Source organism: Pistacia vera, unplaced genomic scaffold (genome assembly GCF_008641045.1).
Source record: "Pistacia vera cultivar Batoury unplaced genomic scaffold, PisVer_v2 Contig497, whole genome shotgun sequence".
In the NCBI taxonomy this organism is placed as follows: domain Eukaryota; kingdom Viridiplantae; phylum Streptophyta; class Magnoliopsida; order Sapindales; family Anacardiaceae; genus Pistacia; species Pistacia vera.
In genome coordinates, this window is record NW_022196331.1 from 226,796 (window position 1) to 253,506 (window position 26,711).

General features: G+C 34.1%; 1 protein-coding gene across 1 annotated transcript; it reads right to left on the reverse strand.

Moving 5' to 3' along the window:
* Nucleotides 1–13,668: 13,668 nt before the first annotated feature.
* Nucleotides 13,669–16,938, reverse strand: LOC116105330 (protein MULTIPOLAR SPINDLE 1). Its single transcript, XM_031391767.1, has 10 exons — nt 16,729–16,938; nt 16,591–16,648; nt 16,358–16,504; nt 16,209–16,268; nt 15,762–15,841; nt 15,615–15,669; nt 15,007–15,120; nt 14,620–14,824; nt 14,061–14,131; nt 13,669–13,921 (listed from the first exon to the last, which is right to left on the reverse strand). Exons 1-10 carry the CDS (start codon nt 16,882–16,884, stop codon nt 13,737–13,739), a joined length of 1,131 nt encoding a protein of 376 aa, XP_031247627.1. The 5' UTR covers nt 16,885–16,938; the 3' UTR covers nt 13,669–13,736.
* Between the last annotated feature and the right edge of the window lie 9,773 nt (nt 16,939–26,711).

Sequence of the window (26,711 nt, forward strand, 5' to 3'; positions counted from 1 at the left end):
ACTAAGATTTTGCTCCCAAGAACCACCGTAGAGTCGAGTTTTGACCACTCTACGTCGATAATTGTTATAAAGCTGAGTTCCGGCCATTCTACGCTGATAAGTCGCACCCTAGCTCCGCTCCTGGTAAACCTGGCTTCACTTATGGTAAACTCTTTCTCGCTCTCAACCTTACTAAATATCTCACAATCGTGTTGACTTGAGCGTCGGAGTGGCTACGACTGATACCACACCGATATCCCTAAGTGTATTGCGTTCACTTTTCTTTGTCTTTGCAGGTCTATGAGATTGTCAGTGGCATCAGCCTCACAGGATCATTCTTACGACATTTCGAGTAGGTTTTATCCAGTGGCGAATCCGACTTTTTACAAGATTCATTGTAGAAAAAGCCCTTTCAATGGTCGCAGTCACAACTGGTAAAACAAATGAAAGTTTCACAAGCTTATACACCAACGGATACAAAATGTTTTTCTTAAACCGAACTAAATTCCTAGCCAAATCACCAATTCATTGTAACTCAACAAATTCATCACAAGAATGCATGTCAATAACATAAGTCTCAGCCTGGTTCTCAAGTATCATCAACTCAAGTGAAGAAAAATCAGGTGGATAAAACTGGGCAAAACGGATCAACTTATGTTTATCAAAAGCAGTTAATGAATTACTTGAATCTAAACGTCATACAAAGAAGCGACTCAGTACTAGCCTTAGCGAAATGAGTGTTAAGTTTTTGAAGTTGCATATCTACATTGTATAAAACAATTCAACTCAATAGTGATGCAAATTTTTCATGTGCTCAACTCTCTGTCGTGGCAGCCCTCGCATTGCAAACATATCATCCATATTCAAAATGGCAATATCATGCTTTTGGCAAAATGAAGAAACTTCACTCAACAAAGATTCCCATCTTTCATCTCTCAACAATTATAACTGTTGTTTGGAAACTTTGACTACGGCCATAGGATTTACAATGTCTTCATCTTTTTTCTACAATGCTTGTGACAATTCATTAGTAATTGCCAATATACTTTTTATCATATGCAAGCTAACTGCAAAATCAGAGGAATAGATTAAATCTAATAGATTACATGCTTCACCCCTTGGTTCAGGATTTAAATCATCTTCTTCAATAACCTTAAGCACATCACCCATAGAGGAGAACAAAAGGATTAAGTTGATCAATGCATAATAATACGAGCCCCAACAGGTATTGCCAACTTGTTTTAGACTTGTCTCTTGATTCAAACCTCGTCCCTTGCTAACTTCACCAATTTCTAGTGCTTCAACAAGTTTGCTAACTTGGCTCTCCCAAACCATGTCTTGACGCTTGCATGAATCTCCAACAACATTTATCAAATTAGTAACCAAGCTGAAAAACGAAGCAATAAAAATGTGATTTTTTTCAATGGCTACTAGTGTCAATTGAAGTTGGTGAGCAAAACAATGAACATAATAAGCATATTCATTCTCCCTCAAAATTAAACTTTTCAGACTATTAAATTCTCTTTACATATTACTTGCCCCGTCATAACCTTGTCCACGTAATCTTGACAAACTCAATCCATGCTTAGAAAATAATGACTTAAGAGCCATCTTAAGTGATACTGTAGTTGTGTCACTAACATGTACAATGCCAAGAAACCACTCAATCACATGACCCTTTTTATCTACATAACGTATGGCAATAGCCATTTGTTCTTTAATTGACACATCATGAGACTCATCAATCAAAACTGAAAAGATGTCATCTCCAAGATCATTAATGATAGCCTTTGTGGTTTCATTTGTTGTAGCATTCATAATATCTTTTTGAATCACTGGTGCTATCAATTTAAGATTCCTAGGTGCATTCTTCAAAACAACACTAAATGTTCATTGTGCTGAGCTAGAAAATGAAGAAGTCCGAGAAAGTTACCTTGGTTCTTTGAGTCTTCAATTTCATCATAACCAAGAAATGCCAACCCTTGACGCGAAAGAAATCTAATGCAAACAATAGATGTAGTCAAACGAGTTCGATATTTAGTCCTAACTTGATATGATTGCTTAGAGAGAGCCACTTCGATATGTTGCTTTTGATTCATTAAATTCACACAACTCTGTTATGCTTGGTTATGGGCACTATTTGGTTGGCCAACATGAATTTCAAAGCGTTCAAGTTCCTTCTAATTACGAAATCCCCCATCGACGAAAGCGTCACTACCAACTTAGCTTATAATGGCAGGTCTAAAAAGATAACAATACAAGTAGAATGCAAGATCTTTGGTCACACTACACTCAAGCCAATTGCCATGCACACCAAACCAAGCAAGATTAAATTGACAATATCTTTTTCCAAATTTTGTTAGTGGAAATGCATGATTTCGAGGTTGGCAACAACTCTTTTGTAAGTAAAATCTTCGAATTGCATCCCTATAATTAGGATGATAATGATTGATTTAGGCCATAAAGCTATATCAGACTGAAGATCTTTTAAGATGGCTTCTAGTTCTACATGACTTTCCTTTGATGGATCATTTTCTTTATCATTGACTTTATTTTCTCGGACTGATGAGGATGATTGGTCTATTACTGATTTTGTTTTGAGAAATTTATCCATATTGCATACCTAATAAGAAGTTTTAAACAAATAAAACAATAAGAAATTATACAAGAATAATAACCCATCGTGATTTACATACATAGTAATGGAAAGACAATAAGAATATTGAAAATGGAAGCCTCAAGCACTCTTTTCTTTGACACCTAACACCAAAGGATAACAAAAAATCAACAAACTAACACTTAAATAGTTAAATTAAAGAAAAGATGAAGAAATTCACTAATTAAACCCCCTGCATGTGTTACTCGAAATCAAATGGGAGTTACCTGTTTCAAAATTTCTCCTCCACTTTTGCTTCACTTTCGCTCTCACTCCTCCTCTATCACTCTACCTCTCGGCCAAACCCATTCTTCCCTCTCTTCTCTTTTTCCTTTTCCTTTGCTTTTTCTTCCTTTCTTCTTTATGGGTTTTTCTCTCTTCGTCTTCATTTTGGGCGAACATCCTAATTTATATATAAAACAACTTCTTGGAATTATAAACTGCCCCAAAATTCTCTTATTTTCACCATGACCCTGCCACATCAGCTTTCTATTGTAAAAATGCCCAGATTTCTCCCCTCAGATACATACAAACCCAACTGCTCTTATTCCTTTCATTTCACTCTCAATAGAACTTTTAAAAACTAATAGATCCCTTTGCATAAAAATGAAAATCACAAAGAATATGTAATAAATATATTAGGATTAAAAACGGGGTTTTACAAAAACAAAATCCAAACTTACCATGGGGGTCGAGCTATTCTGTTCTCAAAATCTCAAAGTTTTATAGGGGAAAATTTTAAATAAATATAAATATAAATATAAAATCTGAAATTCTTAAAAAATTGAGTGGGGGCCATGGTCCCCACTTGTCATTCATTAAATTCGTCCATAGTTTTATTATCTATAATTTGGCGCCCACCATGGGGCCTTGACAATCATCTGGTTAGCAACAACCTACTTTGCACATACTACTTGAGCCATAACTAGAAACATTGAAGCCCCTTTAAACCGTCTCCATAACTTTAGTCAACATTTCTCTCATAGTCACAGTCTACTCTGCCTCCGTAGTTCTAGTTAGGGGTGAGCATGGGTAAAGGGTAAAACCAAAACCAAAACCAGAATCGACCCCATTAGGTTCGGTTCCGATTCAGGAAATTGGAACTGAGAATTCTAGGGTCTGGTTTCGATTCCTATAGTGTTGGAATTAGAACCAAAACTGAAATCGAGGTTCAAATACCCAGGTAGGAACAAGATTAAATTGTAATTTTTGTAAACTATTGGGGGTGTATTTGTCATTTTTAAAAAAAAGTAGAGAGGTAATTGAAATTCACTTGAGTACTCGAGACTAGAACGAAACCTATGTTTCAAGTTCCGGTTCTAGATTTCTAGGAACCAGAACCGAAAGCGACCAGTTCCAATTCCGGTTCCGATTCTGATTCCAAATCTGAGGAACTGGCTGGTTCGTGTTCCTTAAAAAAATGCAAGGTACCTATAACCGATCACCTCTAGTTCTAGACTTCTAGTCAATTCTGCTCTTTCAACTCTAATCGATTTAGCCTTTGTAGCTCCAATCAACTCTGTCTCTATAGTTCTAGTCGACTTTGCTCTTTCACCTTTAATCGACTCAGCCTTCACAGTTCCAATTGACTATGCTCTCACATCTCGATCAGCTAAACCTCCCTAGCTTTACTTGGCTCATCCCCACTTGGCTTTTCCTCAAGCCGCCTGCTCATTGTAAGTCTTTTCAGAAAGGTCACTTGACTCTTCGCCACTCGGTTCATCCCCAAGTCTTCCACTCATTGATGTCTCCTTCAGAGGAATCACTCCACTATTCGAGACTCGGCTCGGTTCACCCTAAGACACCCCCTCGTTGAATTCTCCTTCAGATGAGTCATTCGACTCTTTGCCACTCGGCTTAGCTCATCCCCAAGACGTCTACTCGTGAAGTCTCCCATTTAGAGGAGACATTAGACTCTTCGTAACTCAGCTTGACTCATCCTTAAGATGTCCACTCATTGAAGTCTCCTGTTCAGAAGAGTCACTTGACTCTTTGCAGCTTGGCCACCACTCATCCAGTCAGCTTGGCCTTACTTACCTAGTCGACTCGGCCTTAGTCATCCAGTTGGCTTTGCCTCAATCATCCAATTGGCTCAACCTCACTCATCCAATTGGCTCAGTGTCCACCCATCCAATCAGCTCTGCCTCCACTTATCCAGTCAGCTTCGCCTCTACTCATCCAGGTGACTTTGCCTCCACTTTTCCAATCAACCATGCCTCCACTCCAGTTGATAAGGTGCTACTCAACTCCATGTCAAGTCGGCCAAGTGCTACACAAATCTATGCCGAGTCAACCAAGTTTGACTCGACTCTACGTGGAGTTGACCAAATGCAACAAGAATCAATGTAGAGTCAACCAAGTGATACTCAATACCATGACGAGTCGACTAAGTGCTATAAGACTTCATGCCGAGTTGACCAAGTGCGACTCAACTTCATGTCTAGTCGACGAAGTTCCACTCGACTCTACTCCTAAGTTAGAGCCTTACGATTGTACAATGGGGGACAAGCTGACACTGGTACAAACCCGTCCATCCCTTATCCTAGTTGGATGTACGTTGATGATGCCAAGTCAATCAAGAACACCTTGACTCTACATCATGTCAAAGCAACCTGGCCCTACACCAAGGCAAAACGATCTGACACTACATCAAAGTCTGGCTCTACATTACAACTCGACACAAGTCGACTCGACATAACATGTCAAGTCGACCCTACTCTGATCTTGTCATTCATGCTCATCAGTTACAACATCAAACAAGCATCTTCTCTTTACTAAGCATGAAAGAGATTAGTCACGACCCTCTCAAGGGCATCACTTCACTCACTTGACATCTACACTCAACTCGAACTACTTTCTAATCTAAGAGCCTCTTAACTTAGAGAGTTGGAGACAAACTATTGATGCAAAAATTTGTATTGGGCTCCCAACTAGCCCAATAGCAAAAGAATCTATGCCAAGGCCCAACTTTAGTTGGCCAAATAACAAAATGTTCTACGCCAAGGGCCAACTTTGGTTAGCCTAATAGTAGATGGCTTCATGCCACGATCTAACTTCGATTGGCCCAAAAGCTTAAGGCTCAGTGCCATAGCCCAACTTCAATTGGGTTCATCTCAAAACTCATCCTATGAAGGACCATCCAACAAAATGACCCATTCTATAAGAAGGACCGCTCTATGGGCTGACCCATTCTATAAGCTGGTCCACACCACGAGTCAGCCAACTCTATGAGTTGGGTTACTCTACGAGTTGGATCACTTCACGTCAGTGTCACCCTACGAATTGGGCCAACCTATATTTTGGGCCACTCCATGAGTTGGGCCTTTCTATAGGATAAGTTACCTCAGGCTTCAGCCCATCAGTCTACACTCATCACACAATAAGACTTTAAGTCCCATACTTATCCTAGTTCATCCAAGACTCCTAGTCTTAAATGAACTAGTACTCCTACTCCTACATTGATTAGCACTACGAGTTTCTTGTTTACTCAAACTCCAATTTGTAAGAACACCTAGTTCTATAAGGATTCAAGCTTTCTTGGCTCACTATATAAACAGAGGTCAGCCCTCTCATGATGGAGAAAATCATGATCCCTCTCTCTAGCTTACTAAGTTTTAGCTCCCAAGAACCATTGTCTTTCTTGCCGTAAAGTCGAGTTCCGACCACTCTATGCCAGTAATTGCCATAGAGTTAAGTTCCAGCCACTCTACGCTGATAATTTGTACCCTAGCTTCACTATCGGTTCCCGCTCTTAACCTTACTAAATATTTCATAACCGTGTTGACTTGATCATCAGAGTGCCTACAACCAATACCAAACCGATGTCTCCAAGTGCTTCACATTCACCCTTCTTTGTCTTTACAGGTCGACGAGATTGTCAGTGGTCTCATTCTCACATTATCATCCTCACAACATTCTAGGTAGATTTTATCGTTTACACCCCCCATAGGGCATTTTCGATATATACCCCGATGAGGGGCATCAAGTGGTTTAGGGTATATATTAAGAGATGGGGGTAATCATGTGGTATAGGGCATGTTATAAATGACCTGATATGAGGGTATCAGGTGGTTTATGGCATATTTGGGCACTTTTACATTTAACAGATAGGGGTGATCAAGTGGTTTAAGGCATATAAGTAATGACCCAATTGGAATATCGGGTGGTTTCGAGCACTTTCATAGAACATTATTGCTTGTTTGACACTATGTTTTTATGTTTATTTCCAAAATATATGTTATTATATATTGTTTTCATGTGATTAAAAGCATAATTTACTACATTATAGTGGGTAAAATGAAAGTTATTTAGAATATTTTCATAACACCGAAAGGTGCGAAACATATAAAGCATATGTTACCAACTGCTGCAAGTTATCACCTCTTACTTGTTAAAGAAGATCGGTCACTTTATAAAGTACCTGAATTGTGATTCAAAAATGGAAAAATTCGAGGTGAAGAGGTTACACGATAGCATTGTTAGGAATCGATATACCCAACGTAGCGGAAAAACAAAAATCAAAAGGATGAATCAATTCCTTTTATGCCAAGATCTAGGTATATATTATATAGTTTACATGTTAAACCAAAATTTTGCACAAAATAATATCAATCCAAACAAGGAACAGAGATCTTACGCACGTTGGGAGACTCCTTCAAATGTCTCTGAATTTACTTCGCTAACGATTCAACGTAGAACCGAATGAACGGTGATCTACATGAAGACAATCTGAAGAACCAAAGAAGGATTTGCTAGATTCACTAATTAGCTTCAAGAATCAAATTGAATCAAAGAAAAATCTTTGATTCAAAGCCAAGGAGAGAACATGAGAGAGAAAGGTGAAAAGGGGTTGCCTTTTCTTTCTTTTATAAAGGAATGCATGATTTCTTTAACACAACTTGCATGTATGTAGTGCTAGTTGTTAAAACCCTATTCCTATAAGGAATACACATGGGTTCCAACTCTAATCCACCCTTGTATCCAAACACCCTTCTTATAATATTTTATTTTAATTAATTATTATTATAATTATAATCAGTTAATATATTTATAAAATATATTAACGTTTAATTAATAATAATAATTCATTTAAATATATGCAACAACCTCAGCAAATTTAATTGTACTGTGAGATTACCAAAATACCTTTTTGTCCTAAAAGACAAAAATACCCCTTGAACAAAAACATCCTTAAATTATCTTCTAAGTGTGTGACCCGTAGGCTTCTCATCATACCAACAGTGAGTAGTATCGCGATTAACACCAATTAATTGTCTCACTATACATAGACCAAGATTAGCCTCTAGCAAGGCATCATGGCCACCCGATAGATTTAGATTCAGTGAAATAGCTACCTATCAACAATATGTTACCGTGTAATCAAATCTTTCATCATCTGTTGTCTCATTGAGACTGAAGTACATAAATAATGTCAACCTTTGTTACTCTCGATATCTTTGTATTAAGTTATTGGACCAATGACCGAATAAATAAATCGGATTGAGCAACAACTCAATACCACTGTGGCCACAACTTTAGTGTCATTGTCATTCATTGAATTGTATCGTGAGATAACTTCTCCCGTACCTGGGAGTGATGAATCCTTTGTCAATCCACCATAGTCTTAATACGCTCCTCGATGCAGCCAATCACTATCGTATTGACAGCTCTGAATAGAACTGTGTTGGGCTAGTGTCAAACTATACCAATCGGTGCACAAGGCACTCCGGTGATCTCAAGTTTAAGGATCACACACTATCATTCGTTAGAGGATTTGTTCTATAGACACTGAGGTTACCATCTATATGGAATCATCTGGTGGATCAGTCCAGTGAACTTGCCTACAGCAAACACCCATGTGTTGCACCAAGTTGTCAGCAAACAACCTTGACAAGTGAGAACAGTAATTGCCTTTCGACAGGGTCATTCAACACTATGATAGCCTTATCATATTATCTGTGTCCTTAGTCAAAATAATACTAGGGCTACGGACATTTCTAGAATGGCCATCATATGTAATCATAGGGTTCTCACTATTAAGATTTGAAACACTTGATACCCTCGTCACAATTCTACCATCCTAAAGACATATATCAATATAAACAAATATGATTTACATGATATAGTAGAAAATACTTTTTTATTGATTAATAAACATTATTACAAAGGGTCAATTCTATAATAATTGATTGGCTCTAGGGCACTTACTCCAACAAGCATACCACAATAAGATACAAAGTTTTATGATTGTGGCACATTTATGTTGAAGTTTATAGAGTACTTTATGCGCAACATCCCGTTTTCCTATATCGAGAGACATGATGGACCCATACTTAGGATGCATATTGCGTATTCAATTTTTCATAGAGTAATACTTGTATAGTAGTAAATTAATAAACAATGTAATTGTACATGCTTTTATTGAAGTTTAATAATAATATTTGTTTTTGTATATGCAATTATATAAGTTTATTGACAAATTATGCTTATGATTAGATTGTGTTTACATTGCTTTCCAATGGTATGGTTCTTTATAATTACAGGTATCAATTCTTTTAAAACAGAAATCTAGAATTATGCTGATTATCAAGCCTTATTGGTCTACAAAGTTATAGATAATGATCATTATAAGGAAAAATACACTATTTTACACTATTTTTGTATTGTTAAAGTGTAAGTAATCAATACATTATAAGCTACAAAGCATACTCATTAAAGTTCAAGTCATCTATACATTCAAATCTTCAAGAAAAAATCTTCCCCTGTACGTATTGTATCGAGTCATCGGGCTTAGACACCCAAGTCCTCCGTACTTCACAACTCACAAGAACCCAAATAACATCTATTTTTCTTCAAAGTTAATATCATAGATTAATATATGCACAAGTATAAACAAATTTCAGAATTCATAACACAAAAAAAACAGAGTAACAATTAAAAATAACAATACCTAATACATATCAATCGGGCATTATTCTAGAACCCATAATACCTAAGATCCACTTTGTTGGGTATTTCTACTTCGAATGTTTGCTATACCCTATTATTAGGTGCTGATGGGGTTGTTGAAAATGCATGCCTGATAGTGTCTGATTATCGGGTATTGACCACTAGTGGTCTTCTACCTCTAGCGTAAACTTAGTTGAAACTACTCCAAATTCACAATCTCAACTATTTTATATACATTCTTGTTTACAAATTTATATAACAAGCATATATATTACCCAATCCAAGCTTATATACAATATTTAAGACCGAATCTATAAGAAATTTTCAATTATGTACTAATCTATCAAATATTTTAAGGAAAATGATAGAGTTACCGAAAAGTTTACACTGAATTTGTGCACCGAATGACGTGGCAAAATCCTGACCGTTGATTAATATTAACTGATAATAAATCAACGGTCAGGATTGTGTCACGTCATTTGGTGCACAAATTCGGTGCACACCCGTCGGTAACTGTAGCATTACTCATATTTTAAATCATAAATATATCTATTGGGACTTCTAGTAGAAGCAAAACTCAACAAATGAACCAAATAATGTCTTCTTCTCAACAAATTAAGCTTCAATAATGCTTGATAGTGTGAGAACTTGTTGATAAGAAAGAAAAATTGTCAGCAGAGAAGAGGTGTTAGGCTAAGTGTTAATTGAAGCAAAAGGGGCAATTTCGTCCAAATTGAGACAAAATATATGGAAGGTATATTTGGTGAGAAACTTTTTTTTTTTAGGAAAAATTATAAATTAAATCCTGAATTAGGGACATTTAATAAAGTATCGCTTTTAAATATTAAAAACATTAAATAAAAACAAATAAAACCGCACCCGCCCAGAAAAAACCATTACTTTGAATTCCCACCACAGCCCCACATCCTACCAACACCACCTCTACTTCGCTTCTTTTCCTTCGGCGCATCTTCATCTTATTCAGTCTCTCCTCCCTCCTCAAGTGCATGGGCCATGGCTACCAACTAAAGAGGCAACATCTTGCCTGCAAATTCACTAGTTTCATATCCCAAAGATCAAAAGTCAGATACAAGTCCTCCAATTGTTGAGCCAATTTAAGTCGAAGTCTTGTGTGATACAGATCCAGAGTTGGCCGATTTGGTTAACCGAGACGAATTCTCGAAACCCAACTCAGTTGCACCACAAAGAAAAGATCCAGAGATTCATATTTTTATTGTATTATTGAATTTTAAGAATTACAGTTAAGAAATTCATAAGGTATTGAAGGACAAAAATGCCTTTACTTGATTTACTGGAATGTAGCTGCCTCGGTCTAATATTAGGGTTAATTGGGTCCAGGTTCTTAGCCCAAAACTAAGGAACCGAAACCAGAATTGCACAGTATTAGTTTCTGGATTTTAGGAACCAAAATTGGAATCGGTACTATGTGGTTCCTAAATCTTAGAACCGGAACCAAAACTAGTAGATTCTGGTTCTGGTTACCTTTTAATGTGCAAAAAATTGTAGAACCGGTTTCAGTTACCTTATACTGGATCTCGATTTCGATTCTGGTTCCTAAAGTTGTGGAATCGGTACTGGAATCGCACCATACCGATTTTCAGAATTAGAACCTACCCACCTAGTTTTTGTTTCGGGTAGGAACTGAAACCAAAGCATTGGATACCCTGTGGTTCCAGTACCCCCCGAGATTTCTGCTCTGCCCCATCTAATAGGGGCTAAAGTAGCTTATTCTGATCTTACTGGACCTAACATGCTTTTGTAAACCTTAGGGATGTAAATGTTATTGATTCTTTGTTGCTCTTGAATTCAACGATTTTGCTCAACACAATCTGTAATAGTTATCTGTTAGCAAGATCTGAAAAAGGGGTAAAATGTCACTTTAGTTAAAATTTTGGGTTAAAAATGAGAGTAAAATTATTTTGGGTCTAATTTATCTTGGTTAATTTCAGTGGGTGAAATTAATTACCTCTTTTTTAAATCCTAGGATTCTGACTCTTATCAACTAATTTATAATTAAAATTTAAATATAAGATTTTTTTTATATAAATATACGTTTTAATAATTACATCAAAAAATAAATATATTTCTTTAACTGAATATATAGTATAATGTAAATTCATATTTGATAAAAGAATTAATAATTATTTTGTTACTTTGTCAAAAGTTTGCTAGGTTTGTACATTTATCATCCAGTCAGAAGCTTCCTTTTTTTTTTTTTTTTTTTAACAACTTATTAAGATAAACCGGTAAACCATTCATTTAAGTTAAAAATTTGGGTTAAAATGTTAGTATTAAATTTATTTTGGGTCTAATTAGAGTAAAATTATACTACCTATTTTTAAGTCTTATGACTTAATAATGACAAAATTAAAAAAAAAAAAAAAAACTGATATTATTTGAGCGTGTTGACTTATGCAACAAAACTTTGATGCTTTAATTTGTGGTTGAACCTTGATTGGGCTTTGCTTGTAGAAAATGATATCCTTGACAAACTATTAATATAAAATTATGTTAATTTAGAGATTATGTTTCTTAAAATTCATAAAATTTTCTAAATTCTTAAAAGCTATTATAATTGGAAAGACTTTATAATTTAATAATTGAATATTCTTCGCATCTTTTATAATGATCATGGACTCGAAAATTACAACTTTATATCTTTTAACATTCCACTAAAATATTGATAATATATCTTTATATATTATTTCTCTGAGATAATCAATTTTAATTTTAATTTTTTAAGTGCTATTGCAACGCCAGTTCTGCTTCATTGTATGCATGTTTTCCGACGCCAATTTCATGAAGAAAATTATTAAAAGTATTGTGACGATAAATTGAGTCTGTAGAAACACTGTATTCCGACACCATGTCCGACGTCGGAGAAATACTCATTGGAAGAGAGCAATTTTTTCTGCAGTGTGTAAGAACATATTTGTGATCAGAATTGAACCATTAATCCCTTAATTATAAAGTTTATTTTTCTTGGACACGGAGCCATTCATTCTGTTAGTTTATAAGAAAACCATATCTAGTAGTTTTTTTTGGAATTTCTTTCCCAAATTCTATTTGTAAATCTTTCTCACAACCAAATTCATGGAGAAATTCCAAATTTAAGTGGCAGTGTTAGTTTTTGAAAGCTCTACTTGCAATCGAATAGGCTGTCAGGTCCACTACCTGGTATACCTTCAAGTTTTAATAATCTCAATCTTTCAAACAATAATTTCTCCGGATCTATTTCTTTAATTTTGTGTTCAGGGATTAAAGTTCTAGAGTTTCTCATGCTTAAAGATAATTTTTTATCTGGAGAAATACTTGATTGTTGGATGAATTCAAGATTGTTGAAGGTACTGGATTTAGGGAACAATAAATTCACTGGTAACATTCCAACCTCCATTTGAAATTTGTGGTGGGCTTTTGGACTGTAATTGCTCCTTTACATGTCAACAGAAGATGGAGGTTTAACCGTTTAAGTATTGTAATTTCCTAGATCGTCTAGGGAACAACCTTTACTATTTAGTAAAAAAAAAAAATGTTGCTAGATCATTTATGTTTCCAGCTATGTTTGTTCGATTGAAGAGACTAATAAATGTTGAAATAAGGATCTTGTTTTCATTCCAAAGTGTTTGTTCCATGTTAAACTTTATCTTTGTTACGGAATAGGTTTATGTTCTTTCAGACTCATTGACCAAATTCACTTGTAATTTTTTCACTAGATATGGAATACTGCACATTTGATGAGGTATGAATACAATTTGATTGATCCTATAAGTTAAATAAGGCTTGAAACTTATGTGAAAAAAAAAAAATGATAATAATAACGTTAAATAACAATGCTTCAGAGAAGCAAAACACACACACACACACAAAAGCTAAAAATGTCAGGAAATATATATAATACTGAAGAGGATTTTATTTAAATCTTAGAAAGTATAATAATAGTGAACTCATTTGTATAAAATTTCAGGAAATACACCATTGTTAAGAATTTTGAGTTAGTACTATTTGTTCATTTCCAATACTTCAAGATATCAGAAGACTCAAAAAGTTTCCTCTAGGGCCTAGGGGGAAAATATTTTGAGTCATGTGGCTAACTCTAATGCTGATGAAAAGAAAAATAAATGCAAAGATGAAATTAAAGAAACAGTTTATCAAGAAGATCTGGGTTGAGTTTGTGGAGTGATGAAACCTGACCAACTTGTTTAGCCAACAATCCAGTGACTCGATCCATGTATAGAACATAAAGCCCATTTCTGCTTTCCAAAAGTTCTGCTGCTTTTCTTGTTTGGAGGACTAATTCAACCCACTCTTCGAAGAGCACTGCAATGTCATCATTGGCCAGTTCATATGTTTCAGGCATTGTCAAATTTCGAAAAGCTTTAGCTTTATATTGAGCTTGAGTGCGAGAAACAATTTGAAAACTTAATTGGCTTGAAAGGAATGAAGTAGCATAACATACTTTTGTCGAAGAATTCACTGTTTGACCAAGTTAATAAGTAATCTGATAATAGAAACTCAATAAGCTGGATCCTGCCACCCACAAAAACAACTTAGACAAAGCTAGCTATTCCGGAATACTAGATGATAGATATATGGAAAGTTAAATAAAAATTTTGAATAGAAGTTGGTTTCTACAAGGTCATTCAATTTGGATTAAGGAATTAATACAACACTTTGTGCAGAGGTTGCTATGAACTTGGCCATGAATAGTTGAGCTGCCCTATTGATTAAACCATACACCCAAGACTTTCACACTACTCTCTCAGGCATTACAGCTTCATTACAATGAAAAATGACAATTCCACTGTCAAAGTTTTCAATTGAAAAAAATGGGAGACCAAATGCTTGAGGAAAAGCTTTTTAAACTGCCCAGCTCTTTGCTAATTCAGTAAAAGATATAAACCTTAATTTAGGTATGGAATCTAATCGAACGTTGATACAAAACATCACTCAATGGAATAATTGGATTAGAATGAGGAGAGGTGATCATGAATGCAAATAGTTACTGAAGTACTTACATTATAAACATGCACTCGTTCATACTGAGGAAAGAAGCATCAAATGGATCTGAGAAAAGCAAGCTTTCTGCTACTACAGAAATTCTTTGGGATACTGAGAATATGACACGCTGTCCAATATAGGCTTCACTTGCAAGCTTACGGATCAGGTGTTGAATACAGAATTGAGAATTGTCGTCAATATGAAGTGACTCTGAGTCAGCACCTTGAAAGCAAAAACAAAGAAAATGGAAAAACTAAAAAGTACATAAAGGTAACATCGCTGGAAAAATGGGAATCGTGCAATGATTTGATGCTCCTACTTATGAATATCACTATAGGGTAATAAGAAAAAGAGTTCCTGAACCTTTAAACAACATATATCTATGAAAAATGTTAGAAGTATACCATCTTCTTTCAAGGGGCAACACATTCTTTTAACCAAGTGCACAATTAAGCTGCTGATTATCCCTTCAATAATTTCTTTGCTCTTTCCCTCTGTTAATAGATTCCTCAATGATGCTTCAGGACAAAGATTTTAAATAGCATTAGGGTAGAGTTAACTAACAAGAAAATACATGTACTATAAATAGTCAGAAAACATAAAGGAGCACTTAATACCATGTACAATTGCGACCCTGTCAATGTGAATAGCAAGAAACTAGAGCACAGACTTAGCCAAATGCTATCAGTTAACAATTGAAGTTTAAACAAGGAAACCTTTAACACTCAACAAAATTGCATATCCTAACTACTCTGGGTCTAACAACCAACACCACAAGATATGTGATTTGAAAAGATGGATTTTGTTCACTCATTAAAGAACAAAGCAAATATAATGGCTTCATTAAAATCTCTTCTGTCTACTCTTTTCTAATTGCCAAAATGATCTATCCAAGCCAAGGGTGTCAAACATATTTTTAAGATATTTAAAGTTGACTTCAATTTAACTGCAATATACTGATACAACTTCTTATACCAATACAATTTACAGGCATCTCATGTGAGTGCCTCACCTAAAATGAAGTCCACAGCTTGGTGAGACCAATTAGCAAAATTGCCCTCTTTTGCCTGCAAAAATTGTAAGGCACCCAACATATGTAAATACAATACAGCAGTGATGATGTAGAGCACATAGGAAAATTTCAGTAGGTCCCTCTAACCGGAGAAACAGTGTTGCAAAGCTCCACAAGAAAATCAACAGAGCCCCTAAGCTGCTCCACCTGATCCTCATAGCTCAACTCTATATTTGTAACAAAAATTAACATTAAACAGGTTTATACTAAACACCTTTCTTGCTGTTAAATACTCATGAATTCAGAAATATAATGACAAAGAAATTCCCCACCAGCAATCAAGAAAGCAAAATCTGACTTAGTTACTCTAGAATTTCATAAGTTCCTCATTTTGAAATTAAAATATAACAAATCAAAAAGTCTAACAATGCTGTAAAATTGAATGTTGAACTATAATATTAAACTATCAAACTTGTAATATGTTATAAATTTACATTTCAATTTATCGTTCCAATGCAAATTAAAATTAGCAAAAAATTAACTATATATCAAGTAAATGGACTTCAAAATAGAACTACATTTTCCATAATATACCTGTAAAACGTCGTCGTTGAGCGGAATCGCCTATTCTTCTCCTCCTTTCCTTCAGTCTCACTGCATAATTAACAAACACTATAACAACAACAGCAACGGTAGTTGATGATTATCATTAAAACAATAATAAGAGAATGAACAATAATGACCTTGTCTGAGAAATCTGCGGCGAAGAACGTCGTTGAACCGACGATGAGAGGCATCTCCATCGATCTTAGGGCTTAATTTTCCCAAATTATCAAAGAAATAGCACTTACAAGAAGCCGATTGCGGAAACAAATCGCAATGCGAAGAATCTAGATCCAAAATCAAACAATAAAATAAAATAAAAAATCAGCGAATTATTAAAACAGAAAAAAAAAAAAAAATTTCAGAACCTAACCTTCAGCTTCTCTTAGATGCTCTCTCAGCCTGATGAGCTCTTGCTTCCGCTCCTTCGCCTGAAATTTCGACAAAATTAGGATCTGTTTGGTTACGGAGATAACTCAATTCGTGACAGTTGATGGAGATTTATAGAGACCTTCCGCTTCCAGCGAAGTACATCGGATTCAGAAGAAGGCTGAGTGCTTTGATTTTTATTAAGGCGGAGCTTTGATCGGATAAGAGAAATGGCGACGGCGAGCTTAACAGAATCGTCGTTTGAAGCTGAAGATTTTGAATTTCTATTCGTTTGCATTTCAGTTGTGGATATTTTTGTAAAGCGCGCGAGATTATGGCTTTCAAAGCTGTTTACAACTTTATATAGGTGATTAATTTATTTAAAAAAACGAAATTATTTTTAAATTTATTTTTCATTTTTTAAATATTTTTGTTCATATAAGCAGAAAAAAGAGAGCTTAGTTTTGATATCATAACATGTCACAACATCTTTTTGATATATTTTACAATATCTTTTAAAAGAATAAACGATGTCGTTTTGTTACTAAATTTTATAACTTCACATATTAAACCGGTGTAGTCTAAATTATCAAATATGACGTGAATAAATATACAACATATAAAAGTTTTTTTTTTAAATTATAATCACTATATCCTGTATCAGATTTAAAGGCTTATTTTTCTATTATGATGACAATGTTACCACGTTCAAAGAATAATATATATTTTTTTAATTATTAGCTAATATGATACACAAAAACACTTTTAATAGATAATGATCATTATAAGAAAAATACATTCAAAATACAAGCTACAAGCATAATTACACTATTTTTGTATGTTTAAGTGTAAGTAATCAATACATTATAAGCTACAAAGCATACTCATTAAAGTTCAAGTCATCTATACATTCGAATCTCAAGAAAATATTCCCCTAACATATGGTATCGAATCACCGGCTTAGACACCCAACGTCCTCCGTACTTCACAAGAACCCGAATCATCTATTTTTCTCAAAGTTAATATCATAATTAATATATGCACAAATATACACAATTTCAGAATTCAGAACACAAAATAAACGAGTAACATTGACCTAACAGTACCTTATACATATCAATCGGGCATTTTTCTAGAACCCATAATACCTAAGATCCACTTTGTTGGGTGTTTCTACTTCGAAGGTTTGCTATACCCTATTATTAGGTGCTGATGAGGTTGTTGAAAATGTATGCCTGATAGTGCTTGATATCAGGTATTGACCACAAGTGGTCTTCTACCTCTAGTGTAAACTTAGTTGAAACTAATCCAAATTCACAACCGCAACTATTTATATACATTCTTATTTACAAATTAATATAACAAGCATATATATTACCCAATCCAAGCTTATATCAATATTTAAGACCGATCTATAAGAATTTTTCAATTATGTACTATCTATCAAATATTTTAAATCATAAATATATCTATTGGTTTGACTTCTAGTAGAAGCAAAACTCACAAATGAACCAAATATGTCTTCTTCTCAACAAATTAAGCTTCAATAATGCTTGATAGGGTAAGAACTTGTTGATAAGAAAGAAAAATTGTCAGCAGAGAAGAGGTGTTAGGCTAAGTGTTAATTGAAGCAGAAGGGGCAATTTCGTCCAATTGAGACAAAATGTATGGAAGGTATTTTTGGTGAGAACTTTTTTTTTTTGGGACTATTGTCAATTAAATCCTGAATTAGGGACATTTAAATAATTTCTCTTTTAAATATTAAAAACATTAATAAAACAAATAAAACGCACCCGCCCAAAAAAAAAACCATTACTTTGAACTCCCACCACGGCCCCACATCCTACCAACACACCTTACTTCGCTTCTTTTCCTTCGGCGCATCTTCATCTTATCAGTCTCTCACTCCCTCCTCAATGCTGGCCATGGCTACCAACTAGAGGCAACATCTTGCCTGCAAATTCACTAGTTTCATATCCCAAAGATCAAAAGTCAGATACAATCCCCCAATTGTTGAGCCAATTTAAGCAGAAGTCTTTGTGATACAGATCCAGAGTTGCCGATTTGGTTAACCGAGACAAATTCTCGAAACCCCCTCAGTTGCCCACAAAGAAAAGATCCAGAGTTTCATATTTTTATGTATTATTGAATTTTAGAATTACAGTTAAGAATTCATAAGGTATTGAAGGCAAATATGCCTTTACTTGATTACTGGAATGTAGCTGCCTGGTCTAATATTAGGGTTAATGGGTCCAGTTTCTGCCCAAAACTAAGAACCGAACCGAATTGCACAGTATTAGTTTCTGGATTTTAAGACCAATGGAATCGTACTATGTGGTTCCTAAATCTTAGAACCGAACCAAAACTAGTAGATTCTGGTTCTGGTTACCTTTTAATGTGCAAAATTGTAGAACCGGTTTAGTTACCTTTATTGGATCTCGATTTGGACTCTGTTCCTAAAGTTGTGGAACCGTACTGGAATCGCACCATACCGATTCTATTTTCGAATTAGAACCTACCACCTAGTTTTTGTTTCGGGTAGAACTGAGACCAAACATTGGGTACCCTGTGGTTCCAGTTCCCCCCGAGATTTCTGCTCTGCCCCATCTAATAGGGGCTAAAGTAGCTATTCTGATTTTAGTGGACCTAACATGCTTTTGTAACCTTAGGATGTAAATGTTATTGATTCTTTGTTGCTCTTGAATTCAACGATTTTGCTCACACAATCTGTAATAGTTACTGTTAGCAAGATCTGAAAAAGGGGTAAATTGTACTTTAGTTAATTTTTGGGTTAAAAATGAGTAAAATTATTTTGGGTCTAATTTATCTTGGTTAATTTCAGTGGTTGAATTAATTACCTCTTTTTAAATCCTAGGATTCTGACCTTATCAACTAATTTATAATTAAAATTTAAATATAAGATTTTTTTATTAAATATACGTTTTAATAATTACATCAAAAAATATATATTTATTTAACTGAATGAATATTATAATGTAATTCAAATTTGATAAAAGAATTAACAATTATTTTGTTACTTTGTCAAAAGTGTGCTAGATTTGTACATTTATCACCAGTCAGAAGCTTTTTTTTTTTTGTTTACAACTTATTAAGATAAACAGTAAACCATTCATTTAAGTTAAAAATTTGGGTTAAAATGTTAGTATTAAATTTATTTTGGGTCTAATTAGAGTAAAATTATACTACCTATTTTTAAGCTTATGACTCTAATAATGACAAAATTTAAAAAAAAAAAAAAAAAAAACTGATATTATTTGAGCGTGTTGACTTATGCAACAAACTTTGATGCTTTAATTTTGGTTGAACTTGATTGGCTTTGCTTGTAGAAAATATTCCTTGCAAACTATTAATTAAAATTATGTTAATTTAGAGATTATGTTTCTTAAAATTCATAAAATTTTCTAAATTCTTAAAAGCTATTATAATTGGAAAGACTTTATAATAATAATTGAATATTCTTCGCACTTTTATAATGATCATGGACTCGAAAATTACAACTTTATATCTTTTACATTCCACAATATTGATATATATCTTTATATATTATTTCTCTGAGATAATCAATTTTAATTTTAATTTTTTAAGTGCTAGCACGCCTGTTCTGCTCATGTATGCATGTTTTCCGACGCCAATTTCATGAAGAAAATTATTAAAAGTATTGTGACGATAAATTGAGTCTGTAGAAACACTGTATTCCGACACCATGTCCGACGTCGGAGAAATACTCATTGGAAGAGAGCAATTTTTTCTGTAGTGTGTAAGAACATATTTGTGATCAGAATTGAACCATTAATCCCTTATTTAAGTTTTTTTTTCTTGGCACGGACCATTCATTCTGTTAGTTTATAAAAAACCATATCTAGTAGTTTTTTTGGAATTTCTTTCCCAAATTCTATTTGTAAATCTTTCTCACAACCAAATTCATGGAGAAATTCCAAATTTAAGCGGCAGTGTTAGTTTTCGAAGGCTCACTTGCAATCGAATAGGCTGTCAGTCCCCTACGTGGTATACCTTCGAGTTTCAATAATCTCAATCTTTCAAACAATAATATTTTTCACAATCTTCAAACATATTTCTCCGGATCTATTTCTTTAATTTTGTGTTCAGGGATAAAGTTCTAGAGTTTCTCATGCTTAAGATAATTTTTTATCTGGGAAATACTTGATTGTTGGCTGAATTCAAGATTGTTAAGGTACTGGATGTAGGGAACAATAAATCACTGGTACATTCCAACCTCCATTTGAAATTTGTGGTGGGCTTTTGGACTGTAATTGCTCCTTTACATGTCACAGAAGATGGAGGTTTAACCGTTTAAGTATTGTAATTTCCTAGATCGTCAGAGGAACAACCTTTACTATTTAGTAAAAAAAAATGTTGCATATCATTTATGTTTCCAGCTATGTTTGTTCGATTGAAGAGATAATAAATGTTGAAATAAGATCTGTTTTTCATTCCAATGTTTTGTTCCATGTTAAACTTATCTGTACGAATAGTTTCTTCAGACTCATTGACCAAATTCACTTGTAATTTTTTCACTAGATTGGAATACTGCACATTTGATGAGGTATGAATACAATTTGATTGATCCTATAAGTTAAATAGCTTGAAACTTATGTGAAAAAAAAAAAATGATATAATAACGTTAAATAACAATGCTTCAGAGAAGCAAACACAACACACACACAAAGCTAAAAATGTCAGGAAATATTAAATAACTGAGAGGATTTTATTTAAATCTTAGAAAGTATAATTAGTGACTCATTTGTATAAAATTTCAGGAATACACCATTGTTAAGAATTTTGAGTTAGTACTATTTGTTCATTTCCAATACTCAAGATATCAGAAGACTCAAAAGTTTCCTCTAGGGCCTAGGGGGAAAATTTTGAGTCATGTGGCTACTCTAATGCTGAGAAAAGAAAAATAAATGCAAAGATGAAATTAGAAACAGTTTATCAGAAGATCTGGGTTGGTTTGTGGATTGATGAAACTCACCAACTTGTTTAGCCACAATCCGGTGACTCGATCCATGTATAGAACATAACCCATTTCGCTTTCCAAGTTTCGCTGCTTTTCTCGTTGGAGGACTGATTCAACCCACTCTTCGAAGAGCACTGCAATGTCATCATTGGCCGTTCATATGTTTCAGGCATTGTCAAATTTCGAAAAGCTTAGCTTTATATTGAGCTTAGAGTGCAGAAACAATTTGAAAACTTAATTGGCTTGAAAGAATGAAGTAGCAAACATACTTTTGTCGAAGAATTCACTGTTTGACCAAGTTAATAAGTAATCTGATAATAGAAACTCATAAGCTGGATCCTGCCACCCACAAAAAACACTTAGACAAAGCTAGCTATTCCGGAATACTAGATGATATATAATTGAAAGTTAAAATTTTAATAGAAGTTGTTTTCTACAAGGTCATTCAATTTGGATTAAGGAATTAATACAACACTTTGTGCAGAGGTGGCTATGAACTTGGCCATGAATAGTTGAGCTGCCCTATTGATTAAACTACACCCAAGACTTTCACACTACTCTCTCAGGCATTACAGCTCATTACAATGAAAAATGACAATTCCACTGTCAAAGTTTTCAATTGAAAAAAATGGGAGACCAAATGCTTGAGGAACTTTTTAGACTGCCCAGCTCTTTGCTAATTCAGTAAAAGATATAAACCTTAATTAGGTATGGAATCTAATCGAATGTTGATACAAAACATCACTCAATGGATAGTTGGATTAGAATAGGAGAGGTGATCATGAATGCAATATTACTGAAGAACTTACATTACAAAACATGCACTCGTGCATACTGAGGAAAGAAGCATCAAATGGATCTGAAAAAGCAAGCTTTCTGCTACTACAGAAATTCTTTGGGATACTGAGAATATACACGCTGTCCATATAGGCTTCACTTGCAAGCTTACGGATTAGGTGTTAATACAGAATTGAGAATTGTCATCAATATGAAGTGACTCTGAGTCAGCACCTTGAAAGCAAAACACAGAAAATGGAAAAAATAACGCACTTTCATAGAACATTATTGCTTGTTTGACACTATGTTTTTATGTTTATTTCCAAAATATATGTTATTATATATTGTTTTCATGTGATTAAAAGCATAATTTACTACATTATAATGGGTAAAATGACAATTATCTAGAATATTTTCATAACACCGAAAGATGCAAAACATATAAAGCATATGTTACCAACTGCTGCAAGTTATCACCTCTTACTTGAAGAAGATCGGTCACTTTATAAAGTACCCGAATTGTGATTCAAAAATGGAAAAATTCGAGGTGAAGAGGTTACACGATAGCATTGTTAGGAATCAATATACCCAATGTAGCGGAAAAACAAAAATCAAAAGGATGAATCAATTCCTTTTATGCCAAGATCCAGGTATAGATTATATAGTTTACATGTTAAACCAAAATTCTGCACAAAATAATATCAATCCAGACAAGGATCAGAGATCTTACGCACGTTGGGAGGCTCTTTCAAATGTCTCTGAATTTACTTCGCTACCAATTCAACGTAGAACCGAATGAATGGTGATCTACACGAAGACAATCTGAAGAACCAAAGAAGGATTTGCTAGATCCTCTAATTAGCTTCAAGAATCAAATTGAATCAAAGAAAAATCTTTGATTCAAAGCCAAGGAGAGAATGTGAGAAAAAAGGGTGAAACGGGGCTGCCTTTTCTTTCTTTTATAAAGGAATGCATAATTTCTTTAACACAACTTGCACGTATATAGTGCAAGTTGTTAAAACCCTATTCCTATAAGGAATACACATGGATTCCAACTCTGATCCACCCTTGTTTCCAAACACCCTTCTTATGATATTTTATTTTATTTTAATTAATTATTATTATAATTATAATCAATTAATATATTTATTAAATATATTAACGTTTAATTAATAATAATAATTCATTTAAATATATGCGTACATATATTTAAATATAATCTTACTAATTAATTTTAATATTAAAATTAAATACAGGCAACAACCTCAAAAAATTTAATTGCACTGTGAGATTACCAAAATGTCTTTTAGTTCTAAAAGCAGAAAATCCTCCTTGAACAAAAACATCCTTAAATTATCTTCTAAGTATGTGAGTCGTAGGCTCTTCATCATACCGACAGTGAGTAGTATCGCGATTAACACCAATTAATCGTCTCACTACACATAGACCAAGATTGGCCTCTAGCAAGGCATCATGGCCAACCGATAGATTTAGATTTAGTGAAATAGCTACCTATCAACGATATGGTTACCGTGTAATCAAATCTTTCATCATCTGTTATCTCATCGAGACTGAAGTACAAAAATAATGTCAACCTTAGTTACGCTCAATATCTTTGTATTCAGTTATTGGACCAATGACTGAATAAATAAATCGGATTGAGCAACAACTCAATCCCACTGTGGCCACAGCTTTAGTGTCATTGTCATACACTGAATTGCGCCGTGAGATAACTTCTCCCCTACCTGGGAGTGATGAATCCTTTGTCGATCCACCATAGTCTTGATACACTCCTTGATGTAGCCAATCACTACCGTATTGACAGCTCTGAATAGAATTGTGTTGGGCTAGTGTCAAACTATACCAATCAGTGCACAAGGCGCTCTGGTGATCTCAAGTCTAAGGATCACATGCACCACCATTCGTTAGAGGATTTGTCCTATAGACACTGGGGTTACCATCTATATGGAATCCTCTGGTGGATCAGTCCAGTGAACTTGCCTTCAGTAAGCACCCATGTGTTACACCAGGTTGTCATCAAACAACATTGACAAGTAAGAACAGTCATTGTCTTTCGACAGGGTCGTTCAACACTATGATAGTCTTACCATATTATATGTGTCTTTAGTCAAAATAATACTAGGGCTATAGACATTTTTAGAATGGCCACCATATGTAATCATTGGGTTCTCACTATCAAGATTTGAAACACTTGATACCCTCGTCACAATTTTACCATCCTAAGGACATATATCAATATATACATATATAATTTACATGATATAGTAGAAATTGCATTTTTATTGATTAATAAACATTATTACAAAGAGTCAATTCTATAATAATTGATTGGCTCTAGAACACCTACTCCAACAAGCATACCACAATAAGATACAAAGTTTTATGATTGTGACACATTTATGTTGAAGTTTATAGAGTACTTTATGCACAACATTCCGTTTTCCTATATCAAGAGACATGATGGACCCACACTTAGGATTCGTATTGCGTATTCAATTTTTCATAGAGTAATGCTTGTATAGTAGTAAATTAATAAACAATGTAATTGTACATGCTTTTATTGAAGTTTAATAATAATATTTGTTTTTGTATATGCAATTATATAAGTTTATTGACAAATTATGCTTATGATTAGATTGTGTTTACATTGCTTTCCAATGGTACGGTTCTTTATAATTACAGGTATCAATTCTTTTAAAACAGAAATCTAGAATTATGCTGATTATCATGCCTTATTGGTCTACAATTTTATAGATAATGATCATTATAAAGAAAAATACATTCAAAATACAAGCTACAAAGCATTAATTACACTATTTTTGTATTGTTAAAGTGTAAGTAATCAATACATTATAAGCTACAAAGCATACTCATTAAAGTTCAAGTCATCTATACATTCGAATCTTCAAGAAAAAATATTCCCCCTATACATATTGTATCGAATCACCGGGCTTAGACACCCAACGTCCTCCGTACTTCACAAGAACCCGAATAACATCTATTTTTTCTTCAAAGTTAATATCATAGATTAATATATGCACAAATATAAACAAATTTCAGAATTCAAAACACAAAAAAAACAGAGTAACAATTAAAAATAACAATACCTAATACATATCAATCGGGCATTATTCTAGAACCCATAATACCTAAGATCCACTTTGTTGGGTGTTTCTACTTCGAAGGTTTGCTATACCCTATTATTAGGTGCTGATGAGGTTGTTGAAAATGAATGCCTGATAGTGACTGATTATCAGGTATTGACCACAAGTGGTCTTCTACCTCTAGAGTAAACTTAGTTGAAACTAATCCAAATTCACAAACACAACTATTTTATATACATTCTTATTTACAAATTAATATAACAAGCATATATATTACCCAATCCAAGCTTATATACAATATTTAAGACCGAATCTATAAGAAGTTTTCAATTATGTACTAATCTATCAAATATTTTAAATCATAAATATATCTATTGGTTGTGACTTCTAGTAGAAGCAAAACTCAACAAATGAACCAAATAATGTCTTCTTCTCAACAAATTAAGCTTCAATAATGCTTGATAGTGTAAGAACTTGTTGATAAGAAAGAAAAATTGTCAGCAGAGAAGAGGTGTTAGGCTAAGTGTTAATTGAAGCAGAAGGGGCAATTTCGTCCAAATTGAGACAAAATGTATGGAAGGTATATTTGGTGAGAACTTTTTTTTTTTTGGGACTATTGTCAATTAAATCCTGAATTAGGGACATTTAAATAATTTCTCTTTTAAATATTAAAAACATTAACTAAAAACAAATAAAACTGCACCCGCCCAAAAAAAACCATTACTTTGAACTCCCACCACGGCCCCACATCCTACCAACACCACCTCTACTTCGCTTCTTTTCCTTCGGCGCATCTTCATCTTATTCAGTCTCTCCTCCCTCCTCAAGTGCATGGGCCATGGCTACCAACTAAAGAGGCAACATCTTGCCTGCAAATTCACTAGTTTCATATCCCAAAGATCAAAAGTCAGATACAAGTCCTCCAATTGTTGAGCCAATTTAAGTCGAAGTCTTGTGTGATACAGATCCAGAGTTAGCCGATTTGGTTAACCGAGACAAATTCTCGAAACCCAACTCAGTTGCGCCACAAAGAAAAGATCCAGAGTTTCATATTTTTATTGTATTATTGAATTTTAAGAATTACAGTTAAGAAATTCATAAGGTATTGAAGGACAAAAATGCCTTTACTTGATTTACTGGAATGTAGCTGCCTCGGTCTAATATTAGGGTTAATTGGGTCCAGGTTCTTAGCCCAAAACTAAGGAACCGAAACCAGAATTGCAC

What these genes read in the sequence shown, in the direction of transcription:
- LOC116105330 (XM_031391767.1), bottom strand. Translation starts at nt 16,884, where the DNA reads ATGCAAACGAATAGAAATTCAAAATCTTCAGCTTCAAACGACGATTCT. An exon ending in AGCTGTGGACTTCATTTTAG is followed by an intron (nt 15,121 to 15,614) that starts GTGAGGCACTCA and finishes TTTGTCCTGAAG; the next exon opens with CATCATTGAGGAATCTATTA. An exon ending in TTGCCCCTTGAAAGAAGATG is followed by an intron (nt 14,825 to 15,006) that starts GTATACTTCTAA and finishes TTTGCTTTCAAG; the next exon opens with GTGCTGACTCAGAGTCACTT.